Source organism: Erythranthe guttata, chromosome 5, assembly GCF_056151865.1.
Source record: "Erythranthe guttata isolate IM_541 chromosome 5, IM_541, whole genome shotgun sequence".
Taxonomy (NCBI): domain Eukaryota; kingdom Viridiplantae; phylum Streptophyta; class Magnoliopsida; order Lamiales; family Phrymaceae; genus Erythranthe; species Erythranthe guttata.
In genome coordinates this window covers 2,438,446-2,454,776 of record NC_142537.1, presented here as the reverse complement: position 1 = coordinate 2,454,776, position 16,331 = coordinate 2,438,446, and the positions used below count along the sequence as shown (strand labels likewise).

Below are 16,331 nucleotides of genomic sequence, written 5' to 3'. Positions count from 1 at the left end.
TATACAGACATAAAACGCGACGTTTTATTTCAGTCGCAAATTGAGGACGAAGTTTGCGACGATATTGAAAGTGTCGTCGCCATATATATGTTAACGGAAAAATTAAAATTTTGCGACGATTCTAACTAAACGTCGCAAAATTTGCGACGGTTTATATTTTTCGTCGCATAAATTGCGACGGCCACTTTTTTGACGGTTTTTTCCGTCAGAAAAGTCGCAAACATTTCGTCGCAAATTTTTATTTTCCGTCGCAAATGAGCTTGTTTCGTCGCAAATTTCCGTCGCCTGAAATGCATTTTGGCCTAGTGTCAGAAGTGATTATTATTATACATAATTTTGATTATTAGAGTCGAAATTTAGGGTTCAAATATATATTTTTTTATATTTGACCTTTTTTTTTTCTTATTCAAATTATTCGAAGAATATAGTAGAGTTTGAGTTCGAATTGAGCACGATTTATTTAATTTAGATAAATGAAAGTATTGGCTCAATAATTTGATTGTGCATCGATTTACAGTTTACACAATTGAAAATTCATATCGATGAAATTTTAACTAAACTTTACGTTGTATCTAATTATTAATTAAACTAATAATGGTTTAGCTATCTTTTATATATGGGGCAAATTATGGCCACCACCTCTGAGTTGTAGTCAAATTACGGAAACCTCCTGTTGTTTGGGTAATTACAGCCACCCATCAACTATGTATTATCTTACTAAAATACCCCTTCAGAGGTAAATTTATAGATGTTAAATCGGTAAAATTGAACCAAAATTTCGGTACACCAACATTTCGTACCGTTTAACGAACTGAATATACAATTTGGTTCGGTAAATAACCGAATTACATAAATTTTATGTAAAAATATTTAAAAAGAAGAGAGTGAGTGTAATTACCCAAACTAGGGGGTGGCCGTAATTTGCCCAAACTAATAAATATCCCTAAAAATAACACGAGGATGTTTTTTCCCCTAATTCCCGGAATATTTAGTTTGGAAGAAATCCCAAAACATTGAATCAATCACCAATTTTATTTTATTTTATTTATTTTTTTATGAAAAAATAAATAAAAATAAAAAATCAAAATTTCTCCCGTAAATATTATATCGTCATGGGTCCGCCATGCATAAAAGATCATGTCAAGTAGAGGATAAACTGTCTCTATTAAGCTAATTAAGGTCGACGAATTTTACAAGAAATAAATTATAAAATTATCACTTGTAGCAATTATTATGAATTATTATTATTTTTTTTATAATTTTGATGAATTCATGTCAATTAGTTTGTACTATACATGTTATCAAATTCCAATCAAATCAACAACAAATTAAAAGATAAGGGACGTAAGATTTTATTTTTTATTATTTTAAATCATAATTAATAATTCATCTAAAAAAAATCATAATTATTAATTATATATATATATATATATATATATATATATATATATATATATATATATATATATATATATATATTCATGCATGATTAATTAATTAATTATAATCCTACTGACAATTAAATTATATATTTTTTTGCAAAGAGAATTGACACTTGCAATTAGGGGTGTTCATAAACCCGCCGGACCCGACCCGCCCGCCCGACCCGAGGCGATCCGCCCGAAACCCGCAAAATTTACATGTTAAATTATCACCCGCAGTTTGATGATATGCATACCCGATTGTTATGGGTCGGGTGGCGGGTTTGCAAATTAAAACCCGCAACCCGCCCGACCCGCCCGTGTCCTACTAATATAATATATATTCAGTAATATGTCAAACCCTAGTTTTTTAGTGATCAGCCGCATCTGTTCTTCCCAGTTTGGTGTCTCGTCTGTAGGTTCACTCCAACCAAATTCGTCAATTGAAAATGGAGAGGGTTGAAGATGAGAGTGGTAAAAAAAACCAATAAGATGGGATTTGCTATTTGCTGTGAGTGGTCATTTTTCACTGGAAAAATTGCAGAAACATGTTTGTTTTTTTTTTTTTTTTTTTTAATAATTCAGCAAAGTGGTTTTCCAATGGGTGGTCATTTTTCTTTGGAAAAAAAATACAGTGAGGGATTTTCGGGTTTTCGGAAGAGTGCAACAATGAGAATTTTTAAGTGAGTAGATACTATTAACTTTCTGTCAAAGCTTTTATTGGATTTTTTTTTAACCAACCCGCCCGCAAACCCGCCCCACCCAACCAACCCGAAGAGGCAATTTGTAAGTTTATAATAGCAGGTGCGGGTTTGCTAATTTGTAACCCGCCAATGTCGGGTCGGGTTGATTTTTTTTAGAAACCCGCCCAAACCCGCCCGCGTTCACCCCTACTTGCAATTAGATGTGTGGAATAGGGATTAGTCCCGAGTAGCATCTTACTATAGAATATTAATAATTGGACCTATTCCCAATACTTCAAAAATAAAAACAATCTATTTATATAAAAATTGTCCGAAGCAATATAATATAACGGTATCAAAGTCAAACTAGGAAAATCAGGAATAACGTTTAAAACTCAAATATCGTCACCAACTATTGATTTTATAAAATAAAAAAAGAAATTCTCTAAAAAGTAAAATTAAAAAGAAGACTTGTTTGATCTTCTAATTAATTTGATCAAATTATACAAAACTTTCCTAGTTTAGGAGATTACAGTTAATCACTTAAACTAACTTCTTGGTAAAAAAATGTAATATAATTACACTGTCCTGCAATAATGACTTAACAGTTGGAGCAAATTAATAATGAATTTACGTCGAAATTCGAAAATTCATTTGCCAACGGTTGATAGGTCTAGCTTGTCACACATAGTTATCCTATTGTAGTTTACGTTTTTCGTATGATTTGCAAATTATTATACGAAACGAAAGTATAGGTTTATCCAGGTATATGTAAACTCAACTTTATTGTAATTTCAGACTTAGACTCCCGTCGACACGAGTTTGTACAGATTCTTCGTCGAAATACGTACACCCGACGTTTTTTTCTATTGATTCAAGAAAAATCATATAAATATATACATTTGGGTGTATATTTAAATTTATACATTAATAGAATATAATCCACTAAAATATAAATTGTAAAATACATAAACATGGATATAACGTATGGAGTTCAAATTTCCATGCACCTTTAATTTGACAATATATATTCACCGCCATATATTAATTAGCATATATCTTATATATCTAGTATTTATGTAAATCTTTTTTTATTATTATAAAATATATGTGAGTCAATTATTAGTTGTTCAACCAATCTCCTTATTTTATTCCCTCTATTATTAAATATTAGCTACCACACGTCACACTTATATCCATTATTTTGACAAATACCCATTTAACTATTGCAAAATAAATAAAACTCTACTAAGTACTAGCTAACAGAACACCAAGACCAAGTCCCATACACTAAATAAAATTTCACAAAAAAATAAATTAAATATAAAACAATATTCTTTTGTAATAAAAAAATAAAATAAAATAAAATACGTGGTCGCAACGCGCTTCAGCCGTGAACAGTGACCAAAGAATTACACCTATAAATATAGCAGCAAAACCTCTTTCTTCTCCATCAACTTTCTTCTTCACCTCCAAACCAAATAATTAATTAATTAATTAATTATATTTCCAAATTAAATATTTCGAATAATGGCTTCTTCTTCTTCGATAAAAAAATACATTTTCTCGGCGATATTTCTATTCAGCATCTTCGTCGTACTTCCACTAAGCGAAGCACAGCTGTCTGCAACATTCTACGACCGAACATGCCCTACTGCGGTCACCATTATCCGAAACTCAATCAGACAAGCGGTGTCACGTGAGAGGCGCATGGCGGCCTCGCTCATTCGGCTCCACTTCCACGACTGCTTCGTTCAGGGCTGCGATGCTTCGATCCTATTGGACGAGACCCCCACCATTCAGTCCGAGAAAACCGCTATCCCTAATGTGAACTCCGCCAGAGGGTACGAAGTGATCGAAGCGGCCAAACTTCTCGTCGAGCGTGCATGCCCCGGCGTCGTTTCTTGCGCCGACGTACTAACCCTAGCTGCACGAGAAGCCTCTGTTGCTGTAAGTACATATATTTATATATCATGCATGTTTTTTTTTCTTCAGTACTGAAGAAACCTGCAGCCAATATATATATATATATATATATATATATATATATATATATATATATATATATATATATATATATATATATATATATATACAGTGGCGGATCTAGCTATGGTCTCGGGTGTGCAGTTGCACACCCTTGATTGTAAAGAAATAGTACTATTATACATATGTTAATAGAAGAAGTAGGTTGTTGAGGTGGTAAAGGTCTGCCTTCTTTTAATAATAGGTTCCGGTTCGAACTCCACCCCTTTCTATATTTGATTTCTTTTCCAAATCTTAACATTTTTCACATTTATTGTTTTTTTCAATATTTGATTTTTTTTTCCAAATATAACGTTTTTCACCTTTTTTTCCATTAAATATTTCCACAATTCACCTAAAATTTTTAAATTGTAAATTTTTGGTCCACTATTTTTATAAAGTGATATTTAATTTTTTTACTCTACAATTTCGAACCCCCTTGGCAAAAATCCTGAATCCGCCACTGTATATATATATATATATATATATATATATATATATATATATATATATATATATATATATATTAAAATTCAAGTCTATATATATAATATATTCGTATATATGCGGGTGCAGGTTAGCGGTCCATCGTGGACGGTGAGGCTAGGAAGAAGAGACTCGACAACAGCGAACCGCGCGCAGGCAAACTCCGATCTACCGAGTCCGTTTGCCGGTCTCAACGGTCTCATCTCGTCTTTCGCGAATAAGGGACTCAACACAAGGGAAATGGTTGCCCTATCAGGTAGGTTAATTATAAATATATCACATATATATTTATATTATGATCACACCATTAATTAAATTGATCGATGATTAATATATGTACACGTGCGTGCATGCATGCAGGATCACACACAATAGGTCAAGCCCAATGCTTCTTGTTCCGAGCGAGAGTATACAGCAACGGCACCGACATCGATCCCAATTTTGCCAGCGAGAGAAGACGCGGGTGCCCTCAAACGGGGGGTAACGCGAATCTGGCCCCCCTCGATTTGGTGACACCTAACTCGTTCGACAATAATTATTTCAGAAATATTGTGCTGCGAAGGGGTCTTCTCCAATCGGATCAAATACTTCTTTCCGGTGCCACAACTAGCATCGTCACGGAGTACAGCACAAACCCTAGAACTTTTTCGACTGATTTCGCCAACGCAATGATTAAAATGTCCGAGATTTCGCCCCTCCTCGGAAGCGCTGGAATCATTAGAAGGGTTTGCAGCGCAATCAACTAGAGAGTTTTATCGATTACATTAATTAATCGGTCGTATTAATAAAGCACAAAGTGCGCTGTTAATGTTCGTTAAATGTTTGTTTAATTATCGACGTCATCATCCTCGACCTCGAGTATCGTACCTCTCATGTTGTGTGTGTGCGCGCGTGCGTGTTATGTTATTTTGTTTGGAATAATTAATGTTAGTGCAAGTTGTTTGTATTTATTATTGATCAATTATTGTTGGATCATAAATTAAGAAATAAAACTTGAAGTGAATTTGGGTTTGTTCCTCCAGTTGTTTAATATTGAATATAAACATTTTATTAATTATCATTTTTTTTTATTTTTTTTTTTGTGTAAGGTCAAATTAGAGCTGCTGCTCAAGAGTCACACCTACATCTAGCTAAGCTAAGGTCATTTTACTTCTCATGGTTGGTGAATTAATTTATTAATTATTAATTACTTGTTTCATGATTGATAGTAATTAATATAAATTAATACAATTGGGACCATCAAAATTTCATTAATTTAGCGAAATATTAACTTATCGATAAATTAATAATTATTAATTTATACATTAATTAATAACTTATTAATTTATGAAATTACTTTTATTATTATTTTCAATAATACATTTTTTAAAAAAATTACGTGTATATTATTCATTGTACCATTAGTTTAGTGCCCTATAGAGCCCGTTTCACAAACGGAAGCTTTTAAAGCAGATATGGCATTGAACAATTTTCTGTTAAGGTATGAGAAAACTATACCAAAAATTCTAACCATGTTAAGAAAAGTGAGGGATGAGATTGATGGTAATGTGAACTTCAACAAGAAACAAGTGACAATTAAATTATATTTTACTAAGCCTTCATAGATATGTGAAGTATGTATTGTACCATGTAATTTAAGAATTATTTTTATGCATTATTAATTTATATATTATATGGGGCTTCTTAAAATTTTTTAAAGTGTATTATCTTATAAATTTAGCGAATTATTAATTTAGCACGTTGTCCCCGAGTCGGGACTGGAAAAATTTATTATTTAAGCGAGGTTATTAATTTATCGAGTATTAATTTATCGAGGTTCTACTGTAATAGTTGTTACAATAGAATTTTACTCGAATTAATTAATTAATTTTAAAGGATTGATGAAGTATCAAGGGATCAAGAACGGGTCTGATTGGTTGAAGAAAGCTGACTGTACAAGCTGGAAAACAACCGATCCACTACAAGAAAAAATTGCATTAGCAACACCCCAATTGTGACAAATACAAAAGTTGTCACTTAATACACACATTAAGTGACAACATCTTTTTATTGTCACTAATACCTCTTTTTGTTGTCACTAAATCCTTATTTATTATCACTATAGAGCATTAGCGACATCCCGTTAGTGACAAGCATAATAACAACACTTTTTGCCTAACTATGTAAAAAATAGGTGTTGTCGCTAAAAAGATTTTTTTTTTTTTTTTTTTTGTAGTGTGAAGAGTTAACTAACTTCTGGTGACATGCAACACGTGGACAAGAGCTGCTGGACCTTAGCATCTTTTAGAGTGCATATAAGCCACTTGTTAGCAGGGGCGGACTCATGATCTTTTGCGGGGTCAGAATATTGGGTGATTTAAGAAAAGAAAAAATGTGGAGGGTTAAAAGTGTATAAAAATATTTTTTTTGGGAGGCGAAAGTCTATAAACTAATAGATAAATTCAAAATTGCATGGGCGGGGCCACCCTAGTCTCTTACTGGGTCCGCCCCTGCTTGTTGGCTAGTTAGTTTATGAGAGAGAAACCCATTTAGAGTTTTCGGTGATGTTTCTTGAGAGAGTGATTTGTTGCGAGTATGTGTTTTTATAAGCGAACCTGAGTTCCGTTAATTGATCAATAAAACGATCGAGTTCGTGTTGTTCAAAGTGGATGTTGGATCAATTCTTGATCCGAACCACTATGAATTACTTGTTCTTATTGTTCTTGGAGTTCAGTTCTTTTTTATCGAAATGAAAATCTGAAATTTCAATATTCGAAATGAAAAATATTATTCAAAAGGCTTTTTTATTTATTAGAAAAATAAAAAAAATTAACATTTAAATGCAACATATTATTAGACACCAAAAAGTACATATGTTCCTCTACTCCAAATCAATCTTCTTTCTACGGCGCAACAATAATCGAATTTCTAAGCTAATCGCTCGATAATTAGGCATTCAATATCTATATCACCCCCTCGCACCAAAATCTATCAACAAACAAAAAATACCCGCAACCACAACTACATTATATGTACAAAAAAATATTATATTCACCCGCCACATATTAATTAACGAAATGCCCTTAATCTTTCACGGTAGGACGCTTTCCACGTGGCGGGCCATCAACACGTGGGCCCGTATAGCTCGATCGAGTTCCAGATGACGTGGCGGTTTGCGTACCTGTGGTGGACCCAAACGAACTAGAACTCGACACGTCAGAAGTTCCAGTAACTGATGACGTGGCGACACCGCCGGTAGAAGACTTAGGGCGGTGATGTCTTTTGTACCTCGATCCAGGACAACCTGGCCTGGTGGGCTCCTCGAGATTGCTCGGTTTTCTCGAGAGGATCGCAACCACACGATCCATGTCTGGCCGTAGATGCGATTCTGTTTGGACGCAGAGTAAACCTATCTGCACACACATTGCTATCTGCTCTCTGTCTGCTGATGCCAGCAATGAGGGATCCATGATTTCCAAGGTTCTGCGTTTCTTGTATAGCTTATATGCCTGGATATAGAACATGGTGGAACTTTTTTTAATATATTAAGTGATGTTTTTTACACTAAAAAAAGGTTTACGAATGTATATACATTGTATTTGTCTTACTACGCACATGGCAAGACAAAATCGGACAGATCGGAATTAGCACTTTAGGAAAAAACGATATTTTTTTTTTGGAAGTGGAAAACTAATTTTATTTTTGTTCCAAAAAAAATGGGATTATCGGAAATTGGAATCAAAACATTTGTTCCAAAATCGGAACTTTAAGGATCATAATGCGAAATTCGGAAACTCCATTTTTTTCTGGTCACGGAAGTTATAGTACAAAATACATAATAATATTGATATTACAAGTGTAATTTTTGGAAACAAGTCGGACTTCTTGAAAATTAAAATCGGATTAGAAATCAGAATCTAATAATATTCCAATTCTGTTCCAAACAAAATTGGAACTTTCGGAATATGGAATGAAAAATATTGTTCCAAAATCAGAAATTTTCGGGAGTTGTTATTTACGATTAAAACAAGTTTCTGATGCGTTAAACTAGATTCTTGATCATAAAAAATGTCAAATATCAAAGTTTTTATTTACCCATTCAAGTAAGCTCTGACAATCAGGGTCTCGGTTGAAAGCCGAGTTCTTCTGTCCGCTAATTAGCTCAAGAACAACTACTCCAAAGCTGAAGACATCCGCTTTTTTAGAAAGATTCCCAAGCATGAGATACTCCGGTGCCATATAACCACTGCAATATTAAGAAACTCAATATTTATGGCTTGGTTTTAGGGAAATGTACATGTTTAGACTAAAATAATATTGTTCACTAATAAGTCGAGAAGAGAGAATGTAAGGGTAGAATTGAAAATTAGGTAACCAATCCAGTATTGGAATTCTAAAGCGACAAATTCTTTTGGAAGCATTTAGGCACGCAGAAATAAGTTTGGATATTTGTTAATCCAACTCAAACAACAAAGAGACAACCTCAAAAAAATATTAGAATGCAAGAAAACACGTACTTAGTGCCAGCTATACGTGTTTGGACATGCGTTTGATCTTCGGGAAAGAGACGGGCCAATCCGAAATCGGCAATCTTGGCCACCCATTTGTCGTCTAGTAAGATATTGCTGGCTTTGATGTCACGGTGTATGATGGAACACGGAGCATCTTCGTGAAGATAAAGCAATCCCTTTGCTGTGCCTGTTATCACGTCAAGCCTCCGTTTCCAGTCGAGTAACTCTCGTGTATCGGATTCTAAAGTGTTGGGTGCTAAATACCAACACGCAAGTGTACGTATCGCAAACAAGTAGTAAAGTAGACTCGTGAGAGTCGGATGTCGATCCCACAGGGAATACGTAAATTATTTAATCCTAAGTACCAAATCCTAACAATTGTGATTTTTATCCAGCCTACGCAAGGTTGTCAAATTAATTAACTAATAAAATTAAAATAATTAAGAAAACAAGTAATCACGAGAAAAATCAATAATAAACGGATCTAGGATTTTATCTTCCCCCTATGCGATAATTCTTCACCCAATTACTCTCCTATCATGCAAGTTACGATTCCCGATTATTAACCCAAGACACGAAATTATTCATAACCAGCTGTCGCTGCGCTATAAACCTATTATTCATAAAAGATTTACTATATGTCTATGCAAACCTAGTATAAATAAAGCATTAAATAACAAGTCTCGTAAACGGCTACCTAAGGTATTATCTGTATGTCTACGATAATACATGCAATTAACACACACATTCGGTGAAAAACTACTCGAAGGCTCTTCTATCCCTGTTCTAATCATTAAAACGATCTGTCAATCAATTCTAACAATAACTAATAGCAACATAAGTTAGCTACGCTCATGCACTAAATAAGATCAAGATAGAGGAAATAATCGAAGAATTAAACTTGCATAAAAGTCGAAAAAGAGGTTCGAATTACCACATAGGGTTCCAATAAAATCCTAGAATAAAAACTTAGCTACTCGTAATTCTTATGATAAACAAAATAAAAATAAAAGAAATAAGAAAAACTATGCTTGAGTCTTCGTTGATCTTCGTTCCTCGTGTTTTGTGGTGTAAAATTTCGTCCTTATGGTGTAGAGACATGTTGCTTTTATAGGCTTTTCTTGATAAGGAAGTAGTAGAAACCTAATAGGACTCAATTTCCGCCACTTTCTCCCTATCAGGACTTGTTATTCGATTTTCGCCATGTTGGAGTCCGAATTTTGGAATATTGTGTAAATAAGAATTGTAGCCCTTGAAATTAGCTTTCCAATGCCGCCAAAATCACCTAATTCGGAGTTCTTATGAGAGAGATATGCTCAAAATCGTGGATACTGTCAAAGCTGTGGCGAGATTCCTTCTTCCAATTTGATTTGTTTCCTTATTTGCAACTTTTTCCTTTCTTTTTGATCTTTTTACCTTCATGGACACCTAATTCTCGTTTTTCACCTATAAAACACAAAATCAATCAATTAAAGCACAAATATAATTAAATCTAAACAAAAGATCCACGTAAAGTAAACGTATTGAGTGTAAAATCTACACTCAACACACCCCCAAACTTGAACTTTTGCTTGTCCTCAAGTAAAATCAAATTAAGAACACAAACCATGACAATACATCTCATTACATAGATCGATTGGTCAACTTCATGTTTTCAGAACTTGCAATTATGATGATAATTCCTAGGTATTCGCAAGCTTAACATTCAACGGCACTTAGTCACTCACTATTACCAAAAACCACAAATCATACAATTGCTTCAAGTATCCAATATTTGCAAGTTAAAAATAGAGAAAATTTATACTTACATGCATATATTTGACTCCAAATACTCACCAAATTATTTTACTCAACTAATATTGAACAATAAGCTATTGGGATCATTGGGACTTTGTGGCTTTCAATTGTTAGGCTCTTTGGTCCGAGGTAGGTAATATGGGTATGTGTGGCTAATTGTCTTGAATTGAGGTGATTACGCCAAAATTTGAAAGATAGGCGTTTGAAACAATGAATTCACCTCTAGGGACTTCAATAAACTCGATTCTCCAAAATTCACACGTCAACACTTTTGCCTTTTAGGCAATGGATCGAGTTTTCAACACAACTCAACAACTAGTCCTTATTTCTCCCTTCTAATCTATTCTTCTTCTTCTCCTTTTTTTTTTTTTTTTTTTTTTTTTTTTTTTCTTCTTTTTTTTTTTTTTTTTCTTTTTTTTTTTTTTTTCTTTTTTTTTTCGAATCGAAGAATTTAGATACATATATATATGAAGATGCACATATATATCTATCCTTTTTCTTTTTTTCTTTTTTTTTTTTTTTTTTTTTTTTTTTTTTTTTTTTTTTTTTTTTTTATCGAAGAAGCAAAAAGATCTTATAAGAATTTTTCGAACGACCACCAAGGGATAATTATTCAAAAATCTCCACTTTTCTACCTTCTACATATTGGCTAAAAGAAAGAACACCTTTTCTCCGAGGCTCAAATCAAGGTTCTAAGGATAATTTGACAAAAAAGGTAGGCTTGAAAGGCTCAAACGGTTCAAAGAAGGCCCAAATCATATCCCAAATCACTTACTATCAACACTTCGTATCATAAATGTCCTAAGGTGAGATTTAAAACCGAACAAAGCATGATTGAGCACAAATAAATTCCAAATTTAAAATGCAAAACATTCAACCAAAGCAATGCACAAGGTGTGATTCCTAGCAATAATTCACTTCTACGTTCCGTTGAATCGAAAGCTGAACAAATATCTACTCCTTAAAAGCATAAAACAAGTAGTCTCATCATCAAACATTGACCATCTCTCATCATCATAATTCATCGATGCAACGAAAACAAAACTAAAGCATGCAAACTAAAAAAAATTAAGACACAAATAAAGCGCACATAAACGAAAACAAGTAGTTTACCACCCCCAAACTTAAAATTCACATTGCCCTCAATGTGATTCGCCCGGAGTTTAAGGATAGAAAACACCTGTTTAAATGTCGGGACCATCGTCGGGCTGCTCGTCAACTCCGCCTTGCGCATGAGCATCACCATCATCTTCATCATCCGAAAGTTCGGGTACCGGCTCAAGAATGTGTGAAAAATTGTATTTAAAATTGCCCCCTTTTTTTTTGTTTGTTTTTTTTTTTTTTTTTTTTTTTCGGCGGACGGCCGTGCGGGATTTAAGCGTGAAATCCGCACGGCCGCACCATTTTGCATATTTGGGCAGTAGCGGCTTCGAATTTCGGACGGCCGTGCGAGATTTAGTTAAGAAATCCGCACGGCCGCGCCATTATGCGTTTTTGTCCAGTAGCTGCGCCGAAATCTCACACGGCCGTGTGAGATTCCTGCCTTTTTCTTGCACGGCCGTGTGAATAATTGCAATTAGGTCCCTGCAAAATAAAAACTTTGTATTAGTGCCCCTAAAGTTTTTTTTTTTTTTTTTTTTTTTTTTTTTTAAAGAAAATAAAATAAAACTAAAACTAAAAATTTAAAATAACATAAAATAAGAAAAACGAAAGCTCGGGTTGCCTCCCGAGAAGCGCTAAGTTTTAAGTCTTCAGCCAGACTTTGCTTCTTAAAACTGTTATGTCCAATCCAAAGCCTTGTAGATTGCGCATCCATCCATGAGCTCTATCACTTTAATTGCAACCAAGGCATGGATAGCATTGCAATATATCAGGGTCCACCTTAGCTTGTAGTCTTTCTTGGTTGTAATCAATCGGTACGAAGCTAAGATGGGATCTTCATCACCCGCTCCCTCAAATCGGTACACAAAAACCTCACGTCCGCGTATAACCTCCACTTCAAACACCTTCGTCTTCTCGTCAACCTCTATTGATGCCTTCAAATCTACATTTAGATCAACGACAGGGTCCACAACTAGAATATCTTCAATCATTACATCCATCTCCTTCTTCTCTTGTTCTGAGGCATCTTCGTGGTTTAGCTCGATTGCCTTCTCAGATTCATCATGCTCAAGTGTCTTTGTAATTTCAATTTCTCTCACATCGACACTATTTTCCGGACATAGAAGATTTTTCTCACCGCAGGCTTCACCCGAATTTTCTTTGATATAACCATTGCCGATTTCGTTTGGAATATTTTCAAGAGACTCAGATTTAAATTTGAGAGTCATCTCTTCCAGTTGTATCTCCATATTTTGAAATGATGCTTGAGTGGACTTCATGAATTCGGCAATAAGGGATACCAAATCAAGTTGTTCATCAGTGGTCTGCTGCTGCATTGGATAATAATTTTGAAAATCATCAATTTGTGGCTCTCTATGTTGAAACTCGTTCAAATCTTGGTCTTGAAAGCTTTGCTCGTATGTGTTGGTGTAAGTGTTCCAATAACCTCCGTTGGTAATTTCGACGAAATTTGTCGCCTTTGGTGATCCCCAACATTGATCGGAAAAATGATTTCCACCACATGCTGAACAAAACGGAGGCATATCGTAGGTGTTTTGGAGGTATTCGTCAGATGGAAGCCATTCATATCCCGTTTGAGGTGCCCCAACATTGTAACCAGACATGTAAAAAAAACAAAAATTCAAAATTAAAAATAAAAATAAAAATAAAAATTAAATGACTGAAGTAAGAAAAATTGCTCAAATTTGATATTAGAATAAATAAATAATTTAGCCGTATTCCCCGGCAACGGCGCCAAAAACTTGTTGGGTGCTAAATACCAACACGCAAGTGTACGTATCGCAAACAAGTAGTAAAGTAGACTCGTGAGAGTCGGATGTCGATCCCACAGGGAATACGTAAATTATTTAATCCTAAGTACCAAATCCTAACAATTGTGATTTTTATCCAGCCTACGCAAGGTTGTCAAATTAATTAACTAATAAAATTAAAATAATTAAGAAAACAAGTAATCACGAGAAAAATCAATAATAAACGGATCTAGGATTTTATCTTCCCCCTATGCGATAATTCTTCACCCAATTACTCTCCTATCATGCAAGTTACGATTCCCGATTATTAACCCAAGACACGAAATTATTCATAACCAGCTGTCGCTGCGCTATAAACCTATTATTCATAAAAGATTTACTATATGTCTATGCAAACCTAGTATAAATAAAGCATTAAATAACAAGTCTCGTAAACGGCTACCTAAGGTATTATCTGTATGTCTACGATAATACATGCAATTAACACACACATTCGGTGAAAAACTACTCGAAGGCTCTTCTATCCCTGTTCTAATCATTAAAACGATCTGTCAATCAATTCTAACAATAACTAATAGCAACATAAGTTAGCTACGCTCATGCACTAAATAAGATCAAGATAGAGGAAATAATCGAAGAATTAAACTTGCATAAAAGTCGAAAAAGAGGTTCGAATTACCACATAGGGTTCCAATAAAATCCTAGAATAAAAACTTAGCTACTCGTAATTCTTATGATAAACAAAATAAAAATAAAAGAAATAAGAAAAACTATGCTTGAGTCTTCGTTGATCTTCGTTCCTCGTGTTTTGTGGTGTAAAATTTCGTCCTTATGGTGTAGAGACATGTTGCTTTTATAGGCTTTTCTTGATAAGGAAGTAGTAGAAACCTAATAGGACTCAATTTCCGCCACTTTCTCCCTATCAGGACTTGTTATTCGATTTTCGCCATGTTGGAGTCCGAATTTTGGAATATTGTGTAAATAAGAATTGTAGCCCTTGAAATTAGCTTTCCAATGCCGCCAAAATCACCTAATTCGGAGTTCTTATGAGAGAGATATGCTCAAAATCGTGGATACTGTCAAAGCTGTGGCGAGATTCCTTCTTCCAATTTGATTTGTTTCCTTATTTGCAACTTTTTCCTTTCTTTTTGATCTTTTTACCTTCATGGACACCTAATTCTCGTTTTTCACCTATAAAACACAAAATCAATCAATTAAAGCACAAATATAATTAAATCTAAACAAAAGATCCACGTAAAGTAAACGTATTGAGTGTAAAATCTACACTCAACATAAAGCAAGAAAGATATTTTATGTAATGTCAGTATATATAACTTGTAATCTCACTTCCATGTTGTAATAATACTAAGGCCTCATTTGGTTAGGGGGAAGATTAGACATCATAAACTAAATAATTGGACTTTATTTGATGTTTTGGGAGATTACCCAACATCTTCTGGGTCGACCAGGAAAATACTATTTTATCCAATAATACAATTGGGCTTTCATTAGATTATTTAGCGACTAATCTTACCTTGGCAACCAAACGAGGCCTTAAAAAATTACCATTCTACCCAAAGTTACAAATTTATAAAATCACTCACAGTTATGCACGTGGGTAATCAAATCTCTTACAGGCAGATGAAAGTAAATTGCTATCACATCTAAGGTTTACTTAACGCAGAATATAGCAGCACAATATTGAAGTGTTGCACTAGTAAACATAAATAAAGATGTAAACCTTTGATTTGTGAAGATTCCAATCTAATCCTAACCGTCTACGATGCTGAATTTTGCATTAACACATTATAATTTGCTGGACCTTAGCATCTTTTCGAGTGCATATAAGCCACTTGTTAGCAGGGCGGATCCAGGGTTTTTTGCAGGGGGGCCACAATATGGGGTGATTTAAGAAAATATTTTTTTTTGAGGGTGTGGCTGTAATTATCCAAACAATAGGGGGTGTTCGTAATGTAACCATAACTCAGGGGTGGCCGTAATTTGCCCTTATTTAAAATTTTAATTAATATTATATAGCCTAAAATGTCAAAAAAATCCGTTACTACGTATACAAATGGTGTAAGGCACGGACGTTTGTGGATTCATGGGGAACACGTGGCCATGCATGGTTACTACTAATATTGAAATGAATATAACTCCATATATATATATATATATACTATAATATATATATAGAAATGAAAATTCCATTATATTAATTGGTTCATAAAATCAAAGATTACATGGAGGAATAACAGAACAAGAAAATACAAATAGTACTGTAAATATAATATACAATTATTGAACGATGAAAGAATATGTGAAACCAATATCAGCTAATTATTTTAAAAATAATAAAAAAAATGAATTGCATATACAAGCAAATAAATGGTTAATTAATTAATGAACTAATTGATTGCGCTGCAAACCCTTCTGATGATTCCAGCTTGTCCGACAAGGGGCTGAATCTCCGACATTTTAATCATAGCCCTCGCGAAATCAGCGGCAAAAGTTCTAGGGTTTCGGCTGTAATCGGTAACAATGGAGCTCGTCGAT

At 34.1% G+C, this 16,331-nt stretch overlaps 2 protein-coding genes across 2 annotated transcripts; one reads left to right on the top strand and one right to left on the bottom strand.

The window, feature by feature from the left end:
• Positions 1 to 3,554: 3,554 nt before the first annotated feature.
• Positions 3,555 to 5,630, top strand: LOC105966031 (lignin-forming anionic peroxidase). The gene is made up of 3 exons (XM_088818516.1): positions 3,555 to 4,054; positions 4,706 to 4,871; positions 4,976 to 5,630. The coding sequence occupies exons 1-3, from the start codon at positions 3,635 to 3,637 to the stop codon at positions 5,359 to 5,361; spliced, it is 972 nt and encodes a 323-aa protein (XP_088674642.1). The 5' UTR covers positions 3,555 to 3,634; the 3' UTR covers positions 5,362 to 5,630.
• Positions 5,631 to 7,384: 1,754 nt separating this feature from the next.
• LOC148770421 (cysteine-rich receptor-like protein kinase 43) lies at positions 7,385 to 15,556 on the bottom strand. The gene is made up of 4 exons (XM_088818524.1): positions 15,068 to 15,556; positions 9,112 to 9,346; positions 8,690 to 8,840; positions 7,385 to 8,103 (listed from the first exon to the last, which is right to left on the bottom strand). The coding sequence occupies exons 3-4, from the start codon at positions 8,831 to 8,833 to the stop codon at positions 7,678 to 7,680; spliced, it is 570 nt and encodes a 189-aa protein (XP_088674650.1). The 5' UTR covers positions 8,834 to 8,840; positions 9,112 to 9,346; positions 15,068 to 15,556; the 3' UTR covers positions 7,385 to 7,677.
• Between the last annotated feature and the right edge of the window lie 775 nt (positions 15,557 to 16,331).

Bases quoted from the DNA above. Each gene is read 5' to 3' on its own strand.
- LOC105966031 (XM_088818516.1), top strand. From the start codon at position 3,635: ATGGCTTCTTCTTCTTCGATAAAAAAATACATTTTCTCGGCGATATTT. The intron at 4,055-4,705 runs GTAAGTACATAT...ATGCGGGTGCAG, and splicing joins CACGAGAAGCCTCTGTTGCT to GTTAGCGGTCCATCGTGGAC. The intron at 4,872-4,975 runs GTAGGTTAATTA...GCATGCATGCAG, and splicing joins GGAAATGGTTGCCCTATCAG to GATCACACACAATAGGTCAA.
- LOC148770421 (XM_088818524.1), bottom strand. From the start codon at position 8,833: ATGGCACCGGAGTATCTCATGCTTGGGAATCTTTCTAAAAAAGCGGAT. The intron at 8,104-8,689 runs GTAAATAAAAAC...TTCTATATCCAG, and splicing joins GTCAGAGCTTACTTGAATGG to GCATATAAGCTATACAAGAA.